Source organism: Dermacentor albipictus, chromosome 1 (genome assembly GCF_038994185.2).
Source record: "Dermacentor albipictus isolate Rhodes 1998 colony chromosome 1, USDA_Dalb.pri_finalv2, whole genome shotgun sequence".
Lineage (NCBI taxonomy): Eukaryota > Metazoa > Arthropoda > Arachnida > Ixodida > Ixodidae > Dermacentor > Dermacentor albipictus.
Window position 1 is genome coordinate 324980118 of NC_091821.1, and position 22919 is coordinate 325003036.

The 22919-nt window shown below is 47.3% G+C and overlaps 1 protein-coding gene across 1 annotated transcript in view; it reads left to right on the forward strand.

The window, feature by feature from the left end:
* Positions 1–22919, forward strand: part of LOC135910178 (ras-specific guanine nucleotide-releasing factor 2-like) — a 354652-nt gene that overhangs the window by 313190 nt on the left and 18543 nt on the right. The window contains exons 12-22 of the mRNA XM_070528983.1: positions 1506–1666; positions 2254–2335; positions 7040–7266; positions 10173–10255; positions 11370–11445; positions 11512–11711; positions 12104–12384; positions 13323–13590; positions 14041–14247; positions 14681–14982; positions 16933–17304. Of these exons, the coding sequence (XP_070385084.1) occupies positions 1506–1666; positions 2254–2335; positions 7040–7266; positions 10173–10255; positions 11370–11445; positions 11512–11711; positions 12104–12384; positions 13323–13590; positions 14041–14247; positions 14681–14982; positions 16933–17304 (2259 nt within the window). The remainder of the gene's footprint in view (positions 1–1505; positions 1667–2253; positions 2336–7039; positions 7267–10172; positions 10256–11369; positions 11446–11511; positions 11712–12103; positions 12385–13322; positions 13591–14040; positions 14248–14680; positions 14983–16932; positions 17305–22919) is intronic.

The following is a 22919-nucleotide window of genomic DNA, read 5'->3' on the forward strand; positions in this document are numbered from 1 at the left end:
CGTCGTTATTCCTAGAGCTCCCTCAAATCCTCCGAGTTCGACTGTTCTACCTCTCTCTCTCGCTCTCTCCCGCGTACGCACGCATAGAGGCGCACACCCGCATTGGTTCGTTCATCTTCTATCTTCATTTTGCCATTGTTCCCCCTTTTTCCACAGCGCTCGCGCGTTGGCCATCAGTCTGGAGTCGTACGCGGCTCCGCTCCAGTTTTATCCCTCGCGAGAAATCCGATCAGAGAAGCGCCTGCACTCTCGGAGCACTCAGGTTATCCTTCCCCACCGCCCACGACGCTTTCATTTGTTCCTTCTTTTCTGGCGCAAGGCCCTTTTGCTGCGTTCGCCGGCTATACTAAAGTCCTGGACAAATTCCAAACAACTCTGTCCCCGCCGCGGCAGCCGCCGTCTACAGCAGAACATGGAAAATATAATCCCTCCTTTTTTTCTTTCCAAACACAAGATTTGCTATCGACCCTATCCAACAGATGGCCATGGGTATATAAGAAGCGCGCCGAAGAGAAAACAAGATGGCCTAGGTGGCAGCACTATCGCCTGCCACCCGCACGCAGAAGACACCAGTAATGCTTCCCGCACGACTATGCCCGGCCACTGTCTCTGAAATAATCCGCGATTTTTTTTTTTCGCTTCGTACACACATTTGCGTGTAGATGTTCATGCTACTACCAGTTTTGAACTGGTAGGCCGTAGTCTTTAGCATTACTTTGCGCCTCTATACATCTCTCTCTGTCCCCCTTCTTTCTCTCCCCCTTCTCCCTTCCCCCGGAGAAGGGTAGCCAACCGGACTCTTGACTGGTTAACATCCCTGACTGCCTCATATATACATATATTTCTCTTGGGACTGAGATTACGGCGTTTGCAATGGCTATGCTGAATTATTTTTTTTTCAGAAGTTCGCTTTCTGTAAATCAGAACTAGCTATCATGTACTGCCAAGATCCGACACATTGAATTACTTCCACTGCACAGTACAAGATATCTGAACCATAGTAAAAATTTTTGTTAAGAACAGCCTGGTTAGCAAGAGAAACTTTCTGAAGCATTGAAACTCGAGCGTTAGACATGATTTAAGATGCTCTTCTGCAGCAATTACTTTCAGTTATTAGCAATCAGACCATACCAGAGAGATCGTTCTGGTTCCTTCCATTTTTTCTGACGCTCTAGTGCTGATGCGAGAAGCCCTCTATTAGAAAATAATTTTGGTATTTGCTAGTGTATTTATGAGCTCAGGGGCAATATAGGTTTAATATGAAACGACTGTTGGCATTGCAACACTAATTAATAAACAATCAACAACTTTTTCTTTGCAGCGTAAAATCGCTCATCAAGTAACATACACGCATGCAAGTGATTACGCTAGCTATATAAATAAGCTGGTAAAAAAAATAGAATCAGAATATGATCGCGCGAACAAGTGTAAAAGCTCTCTAAAGGGGACCCGTAGGTAGCATTGTGCAGAGAAGTAGCGCCATCTCTCGCTTGTCTCTGGCACAGGCAACGTGATCCACGTGGTGGGGTCGGACAAGGCCAAGTCCCAGCGATCGCGCATCCCAAACCTTAAAGGAGAGAAAGAAGTAGTGCGCCAGTGCTACCTCTTCACTAACCACATGCTCCTCTGCAACCGAACTTCGGCCGGCAAGCTACATCTGGTCGAGGTAGGCATATCTGCACGTCGCGCATGCTGTAAATGTGGGCGTCACTAAAGGCACGGCGAGTGAACAAAAATGTGGTGCATTCGACTCTTACTAAATCGTTTCTACATTCATTACGATGAATACATATGTTTTCCATACTGTTTCAGGAGGAGCAACATGAGCTAGGTACATATTTCTGTGAATATCTCGCGGAAAATATACGGAATGGGTTAAGTGCAAAGGAAGCCCGGTGCGCGTTAATTTAACTGGATTGTTCCCCCCAATAAACACACCTTCAATTTAGACGCGCAGGCGCATTGTTACGGGCAAATGCACAACGTCTGGCCTCGCCACAACTGAACTGCTTCCCGATATCCCGCACTGCGCAGACATTATTAGCGTCATTTCCAGGTAGTTCCATTAAAGAAAGCAAATTATTTGCACCTATCTTGAAGCAGGCTCACAATGGTTATTATCAGCTCGCTGACAAGTTTAGCACACCCTTGTTTTTTTTCTCTCGAAACCGATTTGGGTGTTCCTCTGAACGAGCGAGTACTGGTAACCACTCCTTCTCGTCTTCATTTTCTCATTCGCGCCGTCTATTGCAGAGCGTGGGCAAAATTCCCCTGGCAGATGCCACCCTCATCGAAGACCCCAACGATCAGTTCCAGTTCATCGTGGACGATGGTGGTGAGTGAAGATGCTGTTTCTGATTGAAGTGAACAAGACTATGGCTTTACGCTGCTGACCACGATGTCACGGTTCCGCTTTCCGGCCGCGGCAGCAGTATTTTCATGAGAGCGAAATGCATAAATATTCTTGTGCTTAGCTATAGGTGCACTTAAAGGAGACCCAGGCGGTCAAAGTTATTCCGGAGACCTCTCCTACAGCCTCTCTCGTAGACCCAGAGTTACAATTCCGTGAATCAATTTGACTGCAGTCCAGAATGTCAACCACGGTAACGTTCAAACTTCACTACGGGGAGATTCTGTTAAATAGATACAACAGGTTTTTCTCTTTCTCAACAGACCTTTGTAAATTATTTTCAGCTTTAGAAAGTGGCAGCTAGCCAACACAATTGAAGCCGCTTACTCGAGCAGGCGGACATTGCTTGAGCTACAAATTACAACAAATACTTAGCTAACTAGCAATATTTCATTGCTTAACCTTTAACTAATCCCTTTAGCGCACACGGCTGAAATAATGAATTAAAACTTGTTAGTTGTCTAGGGACGTTCACTTGGAAAGAATTTTGAAGTGGCATCAGTTTTGAGATAGGCGCCCGCGAACTTGCAGCAGTTTACACTGTTCGTCAACTTACTTCCTTAGCAATATGTACTTTTAAGCAGTGCGAATATTTAGCTGGAGCAGCGACGCCTTTCATCACATTTATTGCAAAAGGATGTCTCGCAAGTGGTGCCAGCCTCAAAATTCCTTCTGGGTGGATATGCCTTGCGAATTGACCGGCTCCGATTCGTCAAGCGCAATATTGCAATTAGGTCATTAGTTCCGATGTGAACTAGAATTTTTGGTAATTATTCAACTACGGATTTCGATTCTTCGTACAACTATAATGTCCGCCTCTTCGAGTAATCAAGCTAAGTACCAGATTTGTGCTATGTGTCACGGGCCATTTTTTAGAAGTTCTGTGTAGTTTTCTTTTTTACATGCAGATGTGTGTTCATAAATGTATAACTATAAAAATCTTATATCTGCGCCACCCTCAATTTGGGCGTTACCGTCTTTCCGTGAAGCAGCCGATTTCCAACCAAGAACTCTCGACCACGGAGTACAATTCTCTCTCTGAGCGCGGTCCCCTGCAATGGCGTTTATTAACCAACTAGTTCGGACCCAAACTTTAGTCCACCAATTTTCCGCGCGAGTGGAATGGTGTCGTTCCCATTTCTCGTCTTTACCACGACTGAACCCAGACAGAGTGAAAGTGCCGGGGGTGGTAAAGACAGCTATACTGAATACGAACAATACTTTTCCTCTCCCTGGCGAGAAAATTGACCACGTTCTCAAAAAGCCTTCGTGATCGGGTTTTCTTCTTGGGAGTAGCGCGCTTAGGGGGACAGACGTAGACGGTAGGCGAGAGTTCTTGTTTTTAGAAAGCAGCCTTTGTCGGGCATGCGCAACATTTTTTTTTTTTTTTGCACACTCTCAATTCAGAAGCACGTGTCAGTGCACCAGTCTTCCTCCAAACGTTGAGCAACGCAATTTTTCTTTTGTGTGTGTGCGATCTTTTGGGGCGTTGGGCCACTTCCGGTGGCAGATGCCAGCCTGCTCTTCGCTTTCCCCTCCTGCCAAATCTGTTTTCAAAACAAATAGTAGTAGTAGTAGTAGTAGTAGTAGTAGTAGTAGTAGTAATAGTAGTAGTAGTAGTAGTAGTAGTAGTAGTAGTAGTAGTAGTAATAATAATAATAATAATAATAATAATAATAATAATAATAATAATAATAAAGCTACATTCAAGGGTTCCACAGCGTTTTAGTTCTAAACTTAAAACAATTTTCGCGCTTGCATTGCAGCATAACCCACAGAATCATTTCGTTGATTTATTTCTCTCTCTCTCTGTTTCAAGTTATTTTATTTTATTTCATTTGAGCGCGAGAGAGTTTGCGATTTTACGAGACAACAGAACATTGCGCTGTTCTCAACAAAGAAAAAATACGGCGCATGGAGACGGCTCATTGCGGAATCAAATAGCACTAACGCATGCGCTAACAGCATTTTCGGTTCCTCGAAAACAATCGCCAGGCGCTCTCTAAACGTGGAAGAAGCAAGAGAGTGAATGAGGGCGGCGAAGTAAGTTTTCCTTGGCGGGGAATCCCGCGCGATATGTGTAAAGCGGGCGAAAGCGTTGTTTCGCAGGCGCGGTTTTGAAGGATCATTGCTTACGACTGGCTTCGAGCTGTACGCGAGCTCGACGGCCCCGGGCCACCACCGCCCGTTTGAGAGGGCTTCTTAAATCGCGAAACAAATGCAAGACACCGCAACCGAGAGGATGGGAAGAAGCGCAAGAGGATTATACGGCCCCGTCCTCTTTCTTCCCGCAGCCGCCTCGCATTAGAGTCCGCAGAAAACAGATGTTCTTCTTCCCAGGCGCATTAGGAATCGCTCTGGGTTTCGAAACCACAAAAATAAAATCTGCCAAGAAAAATTCAACGTAAAGAGGAAAACGTTGTTCTCTTTCCGCCCGGCGTCTGCACCAAACGCTGCGGCCACAAATCTACCAGAAAATGGATCGTCCATACAGAACACGTATACTCTGCTCTCTCTCTCTTTCTTTCTCGCGATAAGCGCTTTATTGCCCAGTTCACTCCGCTTTCCTAAGCCATGCTCATTGAAAACCGATTCGTCAGGTGCATTAAACCGTCGTGACAGCGCGTGCGTTGCGGCGCACCGCACTGCGCTCGCATTGCGAAATTTCCGGCGATGATTTGCGACTCCCTTCTACCAGTCCCTCGTCTCTTACTCTCAAAGGTAAGGGCTAAATTTCCGCACAGAAGCGAATGCGCGGGACCCGGCTGCCCACTTGATTTCGTCTCCGCGAGAGGCATTGCACAATCGAGCACTCCTGAAAAGACTACTCACGATATGTGCATACCGTTTTAATAATACGTCCTTAAAATAAAGTTCGTTATGCAATGCTTCACTGGCAACCTCCACGAAGGACTCTCCCGTACTGGCAGGTTCATAACTGAGTACGAGTAGCTTGTGCAAAAGCTTTTCAATGGACGTTTCAATCACATTGTTTCTCAGAACGCAAGTGCAAAAGCCCTCCTTGAAATGGCGTATCTCTTACCTCCTTGCTTCGATTTCTTCTCGAAAGCATCTCGCGATAAAAGAAAGCTTTTACCTTTAATAGCCCAGTGAGCCAACCCTCTTTTAATAAAGCTGTACCACACCATCTTCAGAAAGCCTAAACGTTCTTCCATGTTACAGTACAAGTAGCACCGGATCATAGGAGCTCTAAAGTGCAGCACTTGACTTTGGTGGTTTTCGAAACGACGGGCACATTATGACGTCCATTCAAATCTCCAACAACGAGAGCAAGGGCTGCAAAAGAGAAAGAGCAGAATTTTATTTCAGTCACTTGATCAGTACTTCTGTGCCGACGACGATAGTCTCGAGAGAGCCTGTCACTCGGTAGCGCTTAGCAATTTCTAGAAAGCTTTCTTTTGCGCTGCCATAAACGTTAACTTTCGGGGGTCGACAGCCGTAGGCAGCCCACTCGCGGGCGTCTTCGTGCGCTGCGCGTCTTAATATCAGTTGTCATTAGAACAGTGCGACAGTTATGTCGCCTTTTGTACGGTTCTACTTTTTCCGTTTCGTTGCGCTTCCTTCTCAACAGTGTTTAACGTGGCGAAAGTACTCGAAATTAGAAGCAATTTTGTGACTACATGTAAAAGTGGCAGATTGCTGTTCGTATACAGGTTTTTAAGAATCGCAGCATGTGTAGTATTTTTGACAAAAAAATGTATATCAGGGAGGATTCGGTACATCCATTTGTGTCATTGTATGCTGACGTTATGCACATATCGTGAGTAGTCTTTTCAGGAGTGCTCGATTGTGCAATGCCTCTCGAGGAGACGAAATCAGATGGGCAGCCGGATCCCGCGCATTCGCTTCTATGTGGAAATTTAGCCCGTATCTTTGAGAATAAGTGACAAGGGACTAGCAGAAGGGAGTCACAAATCATAGGCAGAAATTTCGCAATGCGAGCGCAGTGCGGTCCGCGAAGAAAGTGGTGCTCGTCGTTACAGGCAGTTTACACATTTAACTATAATACCACGCTCTTACAAGAATGGAATGACTAGATTTGAACTTAATTATATTCAAAACAGCGATTTAAAGCTGGTACGCAAGTAGTGTCCTGAGCTTCAGAAAATAATTTTGCAAAACGAAGGGCTCTTTTTTTTTCGTGTGTTCAAAACCGTCTTTCTTTCTTTCTTTCTTTCTTTCTTTCTTTCTTTCTTTCTTTCTTTCTTTCTTTCTTTCTTCCCTTCTTCCTTTCTTTTCTTTCTTTCTTTCTTTCTTTCTTTTTTCTTTCCTTCTTTCTTCCCTTCTTTCTTTCTTTTCTTTCTTTCTTTCTTTCTTTCTTTCTTTTCTTTTTTTCAGAAATGCATTTTCAGGACGACTCGATATAAGTGAAAGCGCATCCGAGAAAAAAAGTGAGTCACGCAGAGTGAAGAACGCATTCGCTCTCGCGTTTGCGGCAGCATGATTCCATCGACCAGCCGAAGATCCGCGGTCGATAGACGCCTTCTTAATTTTATGAAGCGACATGCAGGCGCGGCAGCGCACCCGCCACGGGCCACGGAGAGTCAGATTGTTGTTTTTCCCCCTTTCCGCTCCTCTCGACGAACCTCCTCCTGACTTCCGGTGCAGAGGGCTCGGTGAGTTCGGTATCGAGCCTCACGAGCGGACTCGGCAGCAGCGCCGACTCCACCGCCACGACAACGGCGACATCCGGCGGTGGGTCGGGGCAACAGAAGGACTATGGCGGTCTCGACTTCAAGATCATCGTCGACTTCAAGACCGCGCCGCCGGTGACGGTGCAGCTAGTCGCTCCCACCATGCAGGAGAAGGCGGCCTGGACGAGCGACATTAGCCAGGTGACGAACGGGCACGCACACTGCACTACGGCGGTTGCCGCGCTTTGAATCCGATTCGCCGCGTGTGGCGGTGGTGACTGCGCCCAAAGCGTCGTCGCCGCTGGCGTTGTCAGCTGCGGCGGCCGCCGCCGGTCAGAGTAAGCCTAGCAACGCCTCGGCCGCCTTCGCTCGCTCGTTCGTTCCTCGCGCTTGGTGTACAAAGCGCCACGAGAGCCGAGCAGAATTCGGTCCCGGGTGCAGCCGGGGCAGCAGCACGCACGCATTGCAGCACTCCTGCTGCTGCTGCTGCTGCTGCTGCTGCTGCTGCTGCTGCGTGCAATGTGCAGCCGGTGCAACAGCGCGTGCGGCTGGTCATGCTACCGAGCAGGCTTATCGTATGAGACGTCTCTCGACCTACGCGGCACGTGACAAAGTGCGAGCGCCTGCAGAAATTTTTAGCCAGTGGGTCGTGTGCATGCACCCACATTTTACGCGAACTATGGAACTGGCGTTCATGTCTTGGAAACAAAACGCAGAATTGCTTTTGAACCGGCGCTGCTGCCGCTAACTAAGCGCTGCCGTACGCAGCAAGGGGAAGGCGAGTGCGAATCGGCGACAAGGCTGCTCGTCTGGTAGCACCGCAGAATTTTCCGCCTTATCAGTGTTATGTGCGTCTGATCTGCACAATTTTTACTACTGTTATTAACCATCCGCACATGAAACAGCAGCACAACTTCTGTTACGATTAGGAAATAAACAATAAAAGTGTCTGGCGGATTTGGCAATATTTAGAATGTAGTGAAATGTGACAGGCCTTATTTTGAACTAAGATTGGAGAACCAAACGGTAGCTTCAAAAATAGTGTGCGAGAATAGACCATAGAACTTCACCGACATAAAACCAAATTGCATGGCAACGCAATTGGCGGGGTAATTCCCTTACAAATTGACGCGATTGTACAGCTCGTGTGCCAAGACAGCCACAATAATGTAAAATGTGCAAACACCGTGACAAAGTATTTTTATAGTAAAACACTTTTTTCTGTGTAACCTATATTAACTTAACATAATGCTTGTTCCATGTCGCATCCTCACCATCTACTCTTAAAGCACGTTGTAATTGGCAATGCGCGAAGTACGAAAACCCAGTAAAAGTGCACACTGCTCTGTGTTCGCATACTGTATTTTGTCCGTCATCTAATTGTTTGCGTTGTCGATTACAACATGGATATACACGAACTTACCCGGTCTCTTATTGTTAACCAAGCGTGATATGCCATCAAATTCCCGAGATTTGTACCATCGCAGTTCATTCATTTGCTTGTTGAAATTAAAAATAACATTACACGTGAACACTGCGTGTTATCACAACAATGGGCGCATTTTTTTAGACTAGAGGAACGACTGTATCAAGTCCTAAAATTATTTTTTGCAGATCGTTAGTCTCACTACCTCAGTGGTTAGCTAGCAAGATTTCTCTCTAATACATTCAACCCAAGATGAGTTCCCATATCCGCCACCTCATTTTAGCCCTGCTTCAATACTGAACACTCAGTGGTGCTAGCTCACCTAGTATAACTTTATTGATCAATGCCTGCAATACATTGCGCGAGTTGTTGGTCTCCGTCTTACCTTCTCAAGTTAGCCTTCACCCCGCGCACACCATCGTCAGGTGGTGCACGCTTTACAGGAGCAGCAATACGACCGAGAAGCAGTCTTTACGGGGTAAACGTATAAGAGAGAAGGATGGAAGACAGCGAAAAGCCGAAGTAATCTGACAGTCCTTCTAACAAAAAAAAGAGGAGATAGGAAGATAATAAATTAAGAATCACATGTCCAGCAAGGGTGAGGTGAGTGAGAAAATCAGTCACCAAAAATATATACGTAGGTTGAAAGAGAGTAAAAATCGTTATAACTTGTCAATATATATATATATATATATATATATATATATATATATATATATATATATATATATATATATATATATATATATATATATATATATATATATACAGCTAAGGAGGAAGTTTCACGTTTGTTAGTTGTTTATCATTATTTAGTCAGTTTATTACTTGTGTTTGTTTGTGTTACTGTGGGGCATTGTCCTCTAGTCACTCACGGTATTTGTAAGCAATGGAATATGCGTCCAAGATTGAACCAGATATGTTTGCACGAGGAAAGCAGAAAGCACCGCTCAACATAACTTGATAATGTGTTGTGTTCTTCCTTCAGTTTTTGTCTTTAGCACTGTGCAAAGATGTCGATGCTCAATATAAGTTCCCAATTTTTTCTGCGTATCCACAACGCCCACCACCTGCCATCTCCAACACCCCCAAACTCTTTACGTTAATCTACTTATTCATGCCCCTGCTTGCAGGATGGGCGTATGCATTCTCAATTATCAGCAAAATTAAAATTTACTATTCGAAGTGCGTCACAGTACTCAATCCTTCGGTCTTAATTTCAACTGCGGTCCAGGTTCCTTCGTCTATCAAATGGAAGCAAAGCTGCAAGACGCCACCATGAGTGACAAATAAAATTAAAATATTTTGAGAATAGCTCCGAACAAAGCGATAGCAAATTATTCACCGCATTTTGCAGGCCTTTTTTATTTATTTTTTACGCTTCAAAAGTTAAACAGTTTTATAATACTTGCGCCTAAATAGGCACGATCATTTTATGAGTAATAGTCTAAGCTGCGGTAATTTCAGATCTTTCTTACAGTCACCATCTTTCCTGTACAGAAAGAGAAATGAAAAAATTCATTCATTCATTCATTCATTCATTCATTCTAATTATCTGTATTTATAAAGACGTCTTCCACTCACTAAATTTTCCTCCTCATCGCATCAAAGAAAGGAGGTACGCTGCGCCAACGGGCACTCCGCTTGTTCAACAATCCTCTCATTCCATCTTTTATTACAGTGCATCGATAATGTGCATTTCAACGACCTCTTCCACGGCACGATGAGCGACGCTTCGTCGGTCACGATGCCGCATTCCATCAGGTACGTGGCGACGACTAAAGAGACATCGAGCGTTCGTATTAGTCAAGGCTCGCATGTCTCGGTAGCAGATTTCCTCGCTACAAGCGAGATGTAGCGACGACTCACAAAAGCGATCTTACATTTACTAGTCTAAAATGCTTTAAATGTTTTTCTCTCTAGGGGCGCGATTTTGCAGCCTTTTAATCCGTCAACATCGAAACGAAACAAAGTCGACGGACTGTATTTTGGAAGGCTCGAGAAATTTCTATTTCTTCCTCCTGTCTAAACTTTTGTCGATTGTAACCAACTAGCCCAGACCAGTATCCTTTTAGCCGATGAGTTATTTGAGAGCTAATTTGCGCCTTCTTTTGACAATGAGGTGACAGCAATCTCACCACTGTAATTTAGGCTTCGGCAAGAACGATAAACGCGCCTGTTTCGAAGAAAACAGCACGAAACCTGATGACCTTGAGATTATCGATAACGACATCGAAGAAGCTTACTGGCAAATATTATTGTGCTTGAGTACGAGCAGGCATCGTAGTACAAGATAGAGCATTTTTGCACCACGTTCTTCAGGGCAAAGAAGCCATCAAGGACATCAGGGCAAAAGAAGTAGTGCGGGTAAACAGTGAATGTGAAAATATGTTATATATCCTGATTTAAGTTATATGGACCCACTACAGTTCTAAAGATGGCAATACGTCACGGTCACAGTGTGTAAGTGTATGCTATATCAGAAAAATTAGTAAGAAGAGAAAGGTGGCGATGACAACAAACTTGCATTTCTGAGCGTTTCCACGCAATCTAAGAGAATTTCGCTAGGGCTGGTGGAGGTTAGCTGAATTGGTGTTAACTACCCTGCCTTCGAGTGTGAAAAGAAGTTCAAGCCGGAAACTACTGCACAGACTGGTTGGCGTAATAGTGTCTATGTTCGGGAAAAAAATAAAAAGTTTGCGTCGACCAGCAATGACGCTATTAGAACCATTATTTCTTTTTTCAGATTGAACAAAACTAAACAAAAATGTGGACCGTCAACTAAACATTTCTACCTTTATAAATAGTTTTACTGCAGTGAATGACACATTACCAGAGTGAATGAAACACCGAGGCGCGTCATTGTCACGTGCTGCAGGAACGACCCCAGGCTGTTCAAGGACGACGTGGACATCCGATTCAGTCGTACACTCAACTCCTGCAAGCTGCCCCAGGTAAAATGCTCGCGCGCTGTCAGGCTCGTTCGTGCGCGCACACGTCACGTTCACGCGCACCTGCAGATCCGTTATGCGAGCCCCGAGCGCCTTTTCGAGCGCCTGACGGACCTGCGCTTCCTGAGCATCGACTTCCTGAATACGTTCCTGCTCACATACCGAGTCTTCACCGACGGTGTCAAAGTGCTGGAGGCGCTCAAGAAGGTCCACTACAACCCGGACCTGCAGATCAACGCGATGGGCGCCGCGCTTCAGGACTCAACTGGGTGAGTGACCGCTAAACATAGCGCGCGCGCACACACACACATACAAAGAAAAAAGAAAAGAAAGCACGTATGCGCTGCGCGAGCGCTAAACAGTACGCAGCCAAGATGAAAGGTGCCGCGAACGGTAGCAGAAATGGCACATGCGGTAGCGCTATGTTAAAAGGCTGCGTTGATGTTTCTATATTATTTGCCCACTTGCCTCCGCCAAACCTTTTTTGCAATTTCGCTAAATTAATCTTGGGCAAGAAAAAGACACAGGCGCAAATTTAGGCAAGTCTTTACACTTTACGAATGTGTGTTAAGTGCATACTGCTCTGGCAAGTATCGCGACAGTGTCACCAGATTGGCCCAGAAGGTGCGCGATGAGGTCGGTTCCCTGGCTGCGGACGCAGGTCCTTGGACGCCGTCGGTGTCGATGGCGGCGGCCCTTCCGGGGGGGCCGCTGCCGGTCAGGCGGGCGCCGCCGCCACCGCCGGCGCGCCAGGCGCCGCGCCAGACCGGGACATGGGAATGCTGGTGGTGGAGTACGACTACTCGCGGCGCATCAGCACAACCAGCATGCTCTCGGAGGCAGGTGACGCTCAGCAGGGCCACAGTGGCCCCGACCACACGCAGCAAGTCGTGCAGCAGGTCTCGCGAAGCCAGCAGCACTGGAGACTCAGCTACAGAAAGTGTACGTCTCCTCTCTCTCTCTCCTGCACTCCTCATCTGCTCCGTGACCACGAGACTATATAACCTGGGTGGACTCTCGCGATACTTACGACTTCCCCCTTCCTCATGAAAAAAAAGAAAGAAAGAAGAGAAACAGGCCACGATATTTACGTCGTACCATCGCTTTCTGTAAAATTATATACTTATCATTTTTGTACCAAGTTACGTATTTGCGATGAAGTTACGCCTAGGGCGTATGTCCGGCGCCTGCGATGACTAGTCTCATCCTGGAGTGGTTTTATGTACTCCCTTTCTGACACCTTTTATGGCTCATGTATGTACTTCCTTTATGAAATACAGAACTAGCATATGCGTTTGTATCAAGAACAAGGAGGCGACCTACGTTTGGAAACATAATCATGCGTTCGCTCAACCTAGATATCACACTAATCATTAGGCACAATGGCATACCTTAATTTATGTACACTTGAATATACGTGCGCAACAGCTAACACTCTTCAATGTACTTAGTGCTCGAAAGGTGCACCTAAGGCATACTAACGTATAGAGGAGAGAGACAAGGGTGCGTGGCCACGCATCGTACATGCACAGTCACGCAACTATGTAAAGGTGTTACATAAAGCCGGACAAATAGGCATATTCTAGCTTGACGTCAATGTTATTCGTAAAATCAACGAGGAAAATTAAGTACCAATGAAGCCGAAATTATTACATTTTTTACACTGCGTCGAAAAAATAAGCAGTGCCGGAACGCTCACTACAGATCAATTGAGCCTATAGTTGTAATCATTTTCATATAGAGAGCGAGTGTAAAGCAACGTTGACCCAGAGAGCTTGCTGTCCGTCTGCCAACGAGTTCTTCATTGTGAGTCACTGCGGGACCAACAGTTATATAAGTGTGGGGGATGCACGCGTTGATTCTTTTTCCGTCCACCGCAGTCGAAGAGGAGCAGCTGAAAGAGCAGACGCTGAAGCGGATCCGCGAGGTCGTGTCGCCCAGCCCGGAGCCCATCCTGCCGCCTCCCCCGCCCACCCCCGAGCCGGCCACGGGCGGCCTGGTTCACACGTTGCCCATGCCCGGCACCAGCGGCGCACCGCTACAAGGGGCCACGCTGGCGCCGCCCGAAGACGTCGGCTTCTTCGGCCAACTCATGCACCTGCATGAGACCAACGTGGTCGCCGCGGCCACCGCAGTCGGAATGCCCATGTAAGTGCATAGCACATAAGCTCCTCTTTCCTGCTTTGTTTCCTCCTTGAATGAAATGAATGCACTAATTTATTGCAACGGGGATGGCAACTTTACCAGCCGGTTACCCAGAAATTAAGGTCTATAGGTACGTTACACTAACGAGGTCTCGCACGCGAAGCCCCACAGAGCGATAATTTTCTTTCTGCCCCTTACCAGAGTAATCGTCTGCATGCAGGACATTTTGAGTAGACAATGCTTTATTTCTGGCCCCTGTAATGCGTCACGCTTCCGTATAGGGTGTTTCATGGTGGGAGCTCAAGGTCCAACACGGGATTGGTAATGCCTGCATCACCCAAAGGCGTAGCAAGCCCATGCACATTGTAAATGATGTCGGGGAGGGTTTCAACAAGTCCGACGCGCCAGATGAGCCCTGGCGGTGCCATATCCCGGGTGGTGTCGACTGCGCAGGGGCCTGACGGGCACCAACGGCGGCCCCTCGGCGAGCCAGCAGGAGCAGCCGCGGCTCGAGGCGCCGAAGGCTTCTCTTTCGTCGGACACGCTGAGTGCCGACGCTAGTTGCCCATCGACACCCGGAAACCTCAGCTCGACGGCGTCCACAGCCACGCTCGTTGGCAGCGTGGGAAGCAACGAGTCCCCTAAGCCCAGTCCCAGCCGGTCAGTGCAACAGCGCCGCATGTAACGTGACCATTCAGCGCGCATCGAGTAGCGGGACTGTAAAGAAGCTTACACGTTTAATTTCTGGTCAATCAGTTAGAGTGCGTATCGAGCCGTATAAGTGACTGAAATGAAAACGCTTCGCTCGCGTCCCTGGCCCTTCGCTGGGCAGCGAAGCGTCTTCAGTTCGTTCATTTCCGCTTTAGTTCACCAGCGAAGCCGGTGAGTTGGCTCCATCTTACTTTCATCATGTCAGGTTTATGTATGCACGTCAGGAGAACGAACGCCTTGACCTAATGCTACGAGTCAGGCCAAGCTATTGGCACGACGCTCGCTCCATATTAAGTTTCAGTCGTGTCGATCCGCCCCGCGTGTGACGAGGCCGCCTCTCGCCTCACCACTCTGAGACGTGTACGTACTGCTCGGCGTGCAGGAAGAATGCGCCCGTTCGGCTTCCGACGCAAGACAGCGTGCAGAGCGCCCACGACGAGACCCCGCCCCCGACGCCCCCAGCAGCTGCGACGACAGCCCCGCCGGTGGTGCAACCCGTGGTGCCGCCGACTCCGCCGCCCTCGGCGGCGACAGTCGCGGCGGCATTGTGCACGGGTTCGCCGGCCCGCGCCGCGCCGCAGCAGCCCCCGACCGACATCCGACCAGCGGCCCGGGGGCTGCCGCCGCCAATGACCTCGAGCCAGTCCGCGCCCAACGTCATGAACTACCTGCGTGTGCGCGGCGGTCAGTGTGGGCCTTTCCCTTTTTCTTTCCTTAAGGCAGGTTGTAAGCACATCCTCGTAACCAACAGTTCGGCAGAACACCATCGTCCGGCCAGCTAAAGACCTCATCAATGAAACCAGCCACCGAGTTACGTTGCAAGTACAGACTGACGCAAATTCACAAAAGTTTCCTCGCTGAACGGCACTCGCATGTCCGCCACTCGTGATATCGAGGCAATGGCCGCGGCGACTGCCAGTCACTGACTGAACGTTCGTCAGCTAAGTAATGCGAATTTAGGCCGCGTTACATTTTTTGTTCAGCTTTGCCGCAGAAGTTATGCAAAATAGCATGCACAGATGCTGCAAGCATAAAACGTACAGTAGACCTCCGCCCTTACAAAGTCATTGGACTTGGTTATAAGAGTCCCGCTAGAATCGGGGAGTGTCTAAACGAGTCAGAGTAACGCAGGGAATGCGCTACAACTGCGCGGAAGCTCGTGAAATGTAGATACTGAACAAAACTTCGCGCTCGATAGTACTGACGTGACAGTGACGAAATACTGTTGACGGCCAATGAGCAGCTTCATGTCATAGCCTGTCACGAAACCCTGCCGGCACGTGGCACCATGGCCTTTGAAGGCATCTTAAACCCCGTATTGTGTTCTCCATCTATGCCGCACCGAACAGTCCCGTGCAAATTTCCCGGTTCACATGTCCTACTAAGCGTAGTGAGGTACAACTCCATTTCGAATAACCCAATCTAATATACATGCACTGCAGCTGAAACCACGAAATGCTTTTGTACAGAGGGGCATTTTTTTTAAACAAAAGAAAGAGTGTGTTGTAACGAGGTTTATTACAATTCCTAATTATTTCGCATAAAATTATTACTCACAACTATAAAAAAAAAAGCTTTCACATTTCACTGGAAACTCGAGAGCCACTGATAGCGACAGGGAATTCTGTAGGGGAGCGCGATAAAGCTAGCTTTATCACTACGATTGTTGCGATACGCTGCAATAATTGAATAAATGTTTCCTACCTCTCTCGCGCATCTGCGCAATGCTGTTAGAGAGTTTTCGGCCAGGGGCGCAAGCGGCTTGCGTACGCAAGAACTAGGGGCGACGCTACTGCGCATGCGCAGACCCAGACGTAGCGGCCTGCGCATGCACAGTACCGTGGCCCCTCGTTCTTGCCTACGCAAGCCGCTTGTGTCCCCTAAACTAAAACTCTCTATTATGTTCGGCCAACGTCTGGGGCGCCTCCAAGGCTCTCATTTGCTGTTTGGTCTATGGCTGTTGCATGGCGCATTTCATTAGGCTATTAGAACACCTATTACAGCTGATATAGACTCCATCCAACATTGTCAACCACTTCGCACTGTCCCGTCTTGTGCGTTGGTTCCTGGTGTTACAACAACGACGGCCACTGTGACACAGTAGTCTCCTCGTTGTCTAAAAATGTCTCCGGGATTAAATTCCAAACAGCCTACGGAGCTCATCGATCAGGCGACGGTGCACTAGAGATGAAGCTGAAAGCAAGTGAGGGGAAGGTTTTTGCTAGCGCCTCTCCTATAGAGAGCAACCGTGGCTTTGGCACATTTATATCCTATGTTATGGCCGATCCACGGAGTATCACCTTCAGACCAACTTAAAGCTACATATATAATGCTGCCTCTACGAAATGCCTCGCACCGCATGTAGTAGTACAGCGCCGTGTAATATGACAGATTACGTAGTGTCCAGTAAAAAGAAGAGCGATATAGATGAAACTATCAACATAGTTAGACGAAGATGCCGTTTCAACGTGAATACTATCCGGCACATATTCACGCGTGACGTTCCAACTCGCACTTCGGGAGTAGTACTCGGTCGGAATGCTAATCACGCGTTCGCTTTCGTAATCCGCGGACCCGTGCGCATCTCGGCGGCTCACTGTCCCCCCCCCCCCCCCCCCTTGCACCTGCGTGTAGCCCAGGGCAAGCGGGGCAGCAGCGACACGGAGAGCTCGAGCGTCTCGGTGACGCCTCGCTCGAGCTTCCAGACCGAGTCGACGATCCTGTCGACGCCCCGGTCCAGCTTCCAGTACCCCGACTCGCCGCAGCACAGCAGCAAGGCGGGCGTCGTGGTCACCTCGTCCCGGGCCTCTACGCGACGTTCGTCGACGGCCAGCGCGGCCGCCGCGTTCGCCGTGGCCACCGCGGGCTCCTCGAACCCCCCGGAGCCGCTCGTGGCCGCGGCTGCCGCCGCAGCGGGCGGAGGCGCCGTGCCGCCGGGATCGCAACCGGCCAGTAGGGCCGGCAGCCGCCTGCCCAGCGCGGTCGGCGCCGACCTCAAGATACCCGGTGAGCTCTCTTTCGGGCGCCGAGTTGTGCGCGCGCGCTACAGCAACGCGCACCAAATGTGAACTGGCCTAAGAAAATAACTGTATCTGTGATGTGTCACGTACGTACATCTTGAAACACCCCTGACTGGGCCTGTGCTACGCGTTTACATAACATGTGTAAACTTGAGTAAAACGAGTCGGACGGTAGACGGCTGCGTGTTTGCTCTCAATGTCAGTATGTAATGTAGTTGGGTTCGCATTTGTTACAAAAATGTCTACAGAGTTTTAATTTAACGTCTGCTGATTCTATATACAACTGTTTCGTACTTGTACTTTTTCTTTTGTACAACTGTATACAACTGTTTTCGGAATAATTTACTTGTCAATAAAACTGAATTGAATTGATGCGTCGGCCGCTCGCGCTAACAAAAACTCGGCGGCGACCTCCGGTTACCTCGTGGCCTAGGATAGGACACATTGGAGAGGAGGAAACAAGTGTGTGACGCCACACGTGCAGAGCAGGAACTAATAAAGGACATGAGGCGGGGAGGATGTGTAAAGGAGGAAGAGGGTGGTTTGACGTCACACCTTAGGAGCCAATAGGAATACACAAAGGTGGAAAGTTCATTTTCCCATGGGGGGAGAGATGGGGATGGGGCCTGACTGCAGCTTTTATATATATAACCTTAATATCAGTTGCACTTGAAGAAACTTTGTGTGACTTCGAAGAATTGTTCACTGAAGTGACGACCTTACATGAGTATGTACAAGACCTCGTAGTAGGAGACTGTTCAGTTTCAAAGCGTGAGTCTTCTCGCACCACCAAGAATCTGGCACCTCTCGGTGGTGTCATCTTCCATCGTAAATTTGTTTTATACTTCGCTATCACTAATATTGCTTCGCCTTTCCGGAGAAACTGCAGCATCTCTCTTTCTTTTTCTGTGAGTATAAATGCTGCTGCGCCCGACTGCTGTTGATTCTGATTTCGAGTGAATCCGGCTTCGCCTCATTTCAGTTATCGAGCGAATTATACAGGGTGTCCCAACTATCATGCACGAAGACTTAAAGAAAGAGTGGAGTAGCCGCCAGTAACTGTTTCATTACTGAGATTTGATTAGGTAATTATATTTAATTATCTAACTCGAGAAGCACTGATGTAATTATCAAAGTGTCAATGAGGAATCTGTAGGCACTCCCCAATGACGTATAACTGCGGTGTTTTCAGCGACGTACTAATTTCGCACTATTTTTTTCCGACTGGTTAAGAAACCTCACGAAAAATGAAAAATGCTACGTCACTGCTCTCCCACCCGCATCATAAAGTAGCGCCCTCAAATAAGCTGATTGAAGGCAATAGGAGGTCCCGATACAATCTTTGACTATGCTGCTGCCTTCTGTATACTAAATACTTGTAACGTGACCCAACTTATAATAATAAATTCTGATTCTGAACTCTTTGCCTGCCGCAAACCCGAAGAGACAGCGCATCACCTTGGTAATGGTACGGAAGGAGCACCAACAGAATGTTTCGCCGCTTCGCAACTCTTCCTTCCTCTAATTTCTACGTCACACTTATCATCCATCTCCCATGGCCGAGTGGTCACATATATAACAAACGCCCCTTCATAACGGGGCCGAAGCGCCGCTCTGGCCAAGCACGAAACGCGAAAAGCAATGGAATAAGCATAGAATGTTTCAAAATCCCGGCTTTGCTCGCTTGCTTGCTTCGGACAAACTCAAATCAAACTGAAGGTTTTATTTTTCATTAGAGTGTATACGTACTGCAAAGAGAGATTCGCGGCAAGAAAAATAATAATAAAGGCGAAATAAACAGGCCGGGAAGCGACTAACATGTATAGAAAAGGAAAAACCGACGCGTTTAAGAAAGTAAATGTACCACTACTAACTGAGCCGAATTGGCAATAGGGGCGTGTGCACAAAAAAAAATATCCAAGCAGAATCTTCTTTGAGATTTATTTGAATGATGCGTAAGCATTTCACAGTACTGACGTGGTGTTTCATGGTAGCTATGGTATGGTAGTATGTTGGTATGTTTCGTATAATTGCGAGAACGACCGCGAGGGAACCGTGAAACAGAGAAGCGCAGTTAAGTGAAACCTGCACGAGACGACGTAGAAGAGGAGAGTAGAAACAATGTTCACTGGACGTGGTATGACAGGATCAGAAAGATGTAGCAAATGAAGGAAATATATGCAACATTTATTAGGTGCACTGAACCATTACGAAAGGTGATCAACCGCGCTCCGTAGGCGGCTAAGACTGGCGCGGCGGCGCGGTCCGTATGTTGAAAGCGATCTGCGAAAGCGGCAGAGCACGGCATGTACCGAGAGCTCCGTGAGCGCTTTGTTCTCGCCGATTCGTTGGCGTTGAAGAGAGAGCACGCAGGTGAATTCGCTCGCTGCTGCGGGCGCTGTGTTGAAAGCGATCGTCTTAACAGACGGACGGAGGGACGGTTTTTTTCGTTGGGTAAAGATAGAAATGCTTACGCATTTAAAGCTATCGGATCTCAGTCTACCCTTATTATCTATGAATTCGCAAGTGCCGTGGAACACCAGTTGCTGCCTATAGGACGTGTTCGGACAAGTCTCCTTCTGCAGCTACGCAGTAATGAGTCCGATTTATCCCATTTTCTGTGGCTTTCTTGATGACCGACGCTGGAATTCTATGACAGACATCTGTTATATTTGCCTTGAGCTCATCAGACGTCCGTCTCGACCAAATAAACACGATCTTTCACATAACCCCGAAGAAAAAAGTCGAATGGAGAGAGGTCCTCACAACGGCGTGCGTCACAATCAGATCGCGGTTTTGGCACGTAAAACCCCATAATTCTTCTTTTTCTAAAGAAGCTGGTAGGCTAGCCTCACTCTAAAAAAGTGACACTTGCCTATTTAGGAAGAAACGGCGATGCCCCTTATGTTCCACGTTAATTGGGGCAATTTCTCTAATGTAGGTAAAACCCGAGAAAAAGAAATTCGGCAGCGTTTATTTTTCGATTCATGTTATGAGCCGACCTCAGGTCACATGACTGATGCATATAAACACATCTCACACAAACAGCACAGCAACCCCTACGCAGAATAGATACACACGACACATTCGCATACAAACATTGCTCGTGCTATTTGTGTTCAAGATCTTTCAACCGACTTATATACATGGTGTTTCGACCTATAAGGTACTGCCAGTGGGGATCTCCGTCAAACGCAATTGAACAATGAATCACGACAGCATGCTCGTATGTTTATAATGATCTAATAGGAACCTGAACAGCGCACAATCATGTTAATACGTAACTTTATTAAATTGAATGGCTCTCGATTAGCGACCAACGAATCAAATGCGTTTCGATTTTCACATTTTGACAGTGATCAGTAACTACTCAATTAAATGTGTACTGAGTGTGAGACAACTGACGCTTTCTTAACTTTAGTCAATATTCTGCGATTCGAAGGCGGCCTTCCAATGTCTTCTATCATCTCTTCGTCGCGGGTCGTGTGAACAACTAGTGTCGGAGATACGAGAAATGCACCATCGTATGATAGCGAAAGGACACGACGTCGTGTGGCTACCTGGCCATTGCGGTATCTCCGGCAACGACCTCGCTGACGAGGCTGCTAGGAAAGCACACGAAGGAGCAACCCTTGTGTCTGTACCTTTATCGCGGACCGACGCAGCCCAATACCTAAGCAAGGTAGCACACCGTATGACATTAGAGAAGTGGCACACACCTGAATTCACCCAAGAACGATTGCATTCCCTCGACCCCTCTATGCAACTGCGGCTGTTACCAGGACTTCTGCGAAATGAGGAAACAATGCTGTGCCGCTTACGCTTGGGCGTCGCATTCACCAATGCATATACATTTTTGATTGGAATGACTGATAGCGCCGACTGTAATGCCTGTGGTGCGGAGGAAACTATAGAACATCTACTGTGCTACTGCCCATCTTTTCAAAACGAAAGACATGACTTCTGCACAGCTCTCAATCAGCTAGATAGAACACCGTTCACCTTGAAGAAGATCTTGGGACCATGGCCTCACATATCGCAGCTACAAAAGGCTACAGAAGCTCTGATGCGATATTTGAAGGCTACTGGACTGAGTCAGCGTCTGTGATCCGGACTGAGTGACCGAACGATATCCCCAGTGGACTTTCTCTTCTTCTTTTAATCTTTCCGTCCCCTTTTCCCTTTCCCCAGTGTAGGGTAGCCAACCGGGCTCAGTCCTGGTTAACCTCCCTACCTTTCCTTTATCATTTGCTCTCTCTGTCTCTTTAGTCAATTAAATCTCTATCGACGTTACTCATCAGAAATTGACGCTGCATTGTTTTTCTATAAACTCAGAATGAGCCTGATGCACAGTCAAAGGGTTATTTCATTGTTTTAACAATATTTTATATCAGGCATATTTTTACGTTACTGGACAGGTGCTTTCAAACTATGAAACAGTTGATGTTCTCATATTTTACGTCCATGTAGAATGCTCTCGCAGAGAGTTCACATTACATAGACTTCACAAGATTCACAGAGGGATTAAAAATACTAATCCATTCTGCTGCTGTACGCGTTTCATGATACTGAATATGAAAGAAATGTGTGGAAATAAACTTTTATATAGACAGAATTATTTGGCCCCTGAAGCGTCTGTAACCGTGTCCTTCTTCTAACCACTGCTTTTGTGGTCAGAAAAAAGTTAGAAAATTAGGTGCTGTCCTGGCGTGCGCAGTTGTAGACGCTGCGTCTGAAAGTGTTACGGTCGTAAATAATACCAGGGTAGAATCGACTCTTACCTCTCATGATAAAAAAATTAATTTGAACAACAGATAGATCACCTATAGAGTTTTGAATAGGCTGATTTGCCTTCTTGTAATCTAGTCCTTTGGGCAATATGAAGTCCGTAAAAGCAGTTAATAAGACGACTTCCTTCGGTCTATTGTCCACGGACTTAACTAGTGGGTTCCTTAGATGAAGATACAGACATTTGCCGACAAGGAATGTGAGATCATGTGTCCACGGGCACGCAGCCACAATTTTTATGTGTCACAGAAAAACGCCTACATACTTAGTGTAGACTGTCTAAATACGTTCTCGTGAGATATCACTGTTATTACTACAGAGATTTATTGATACGCAAAACGTGATCGGCCGGCTGGAGGCACTGTGCCGAAAGTGCCTACTGATTAAAGCGGATGCCGTATGACCCGCACTTTGGCCGTAATAGCAGCATGCGTTATCGCAAGGTGCGAGAAGAACACGCCGTCGCCAGGTGACGGCACGCCGAAAATGGCGCCTCAAATACTTGGTTGCCCGTTAGCAAAAATGGCTAAACTGTACAGCTCTCAAGCAGCGTGCCGTTTTCGGCGAGTCCGACGCCACGTGTTCAAGTGGTAGTATTCCCGTAGAGATCTCGAAGGTTCAATGTTCAGTTATTTCTTAACTCAAGTGAAGACGTTGCGCGCTTCTTATTATCCGCCATGGTTCATAAAACTCCAAAAAAGAAATACGCCATTATATGCGTTAAAAACAAGTCGAGCCGACGTTAATAAAAACGTCATACGCCAGCGTTTGGTGTGCTTCTTCGACAGCCTCGGTTATGTTCTTCGTAATCTG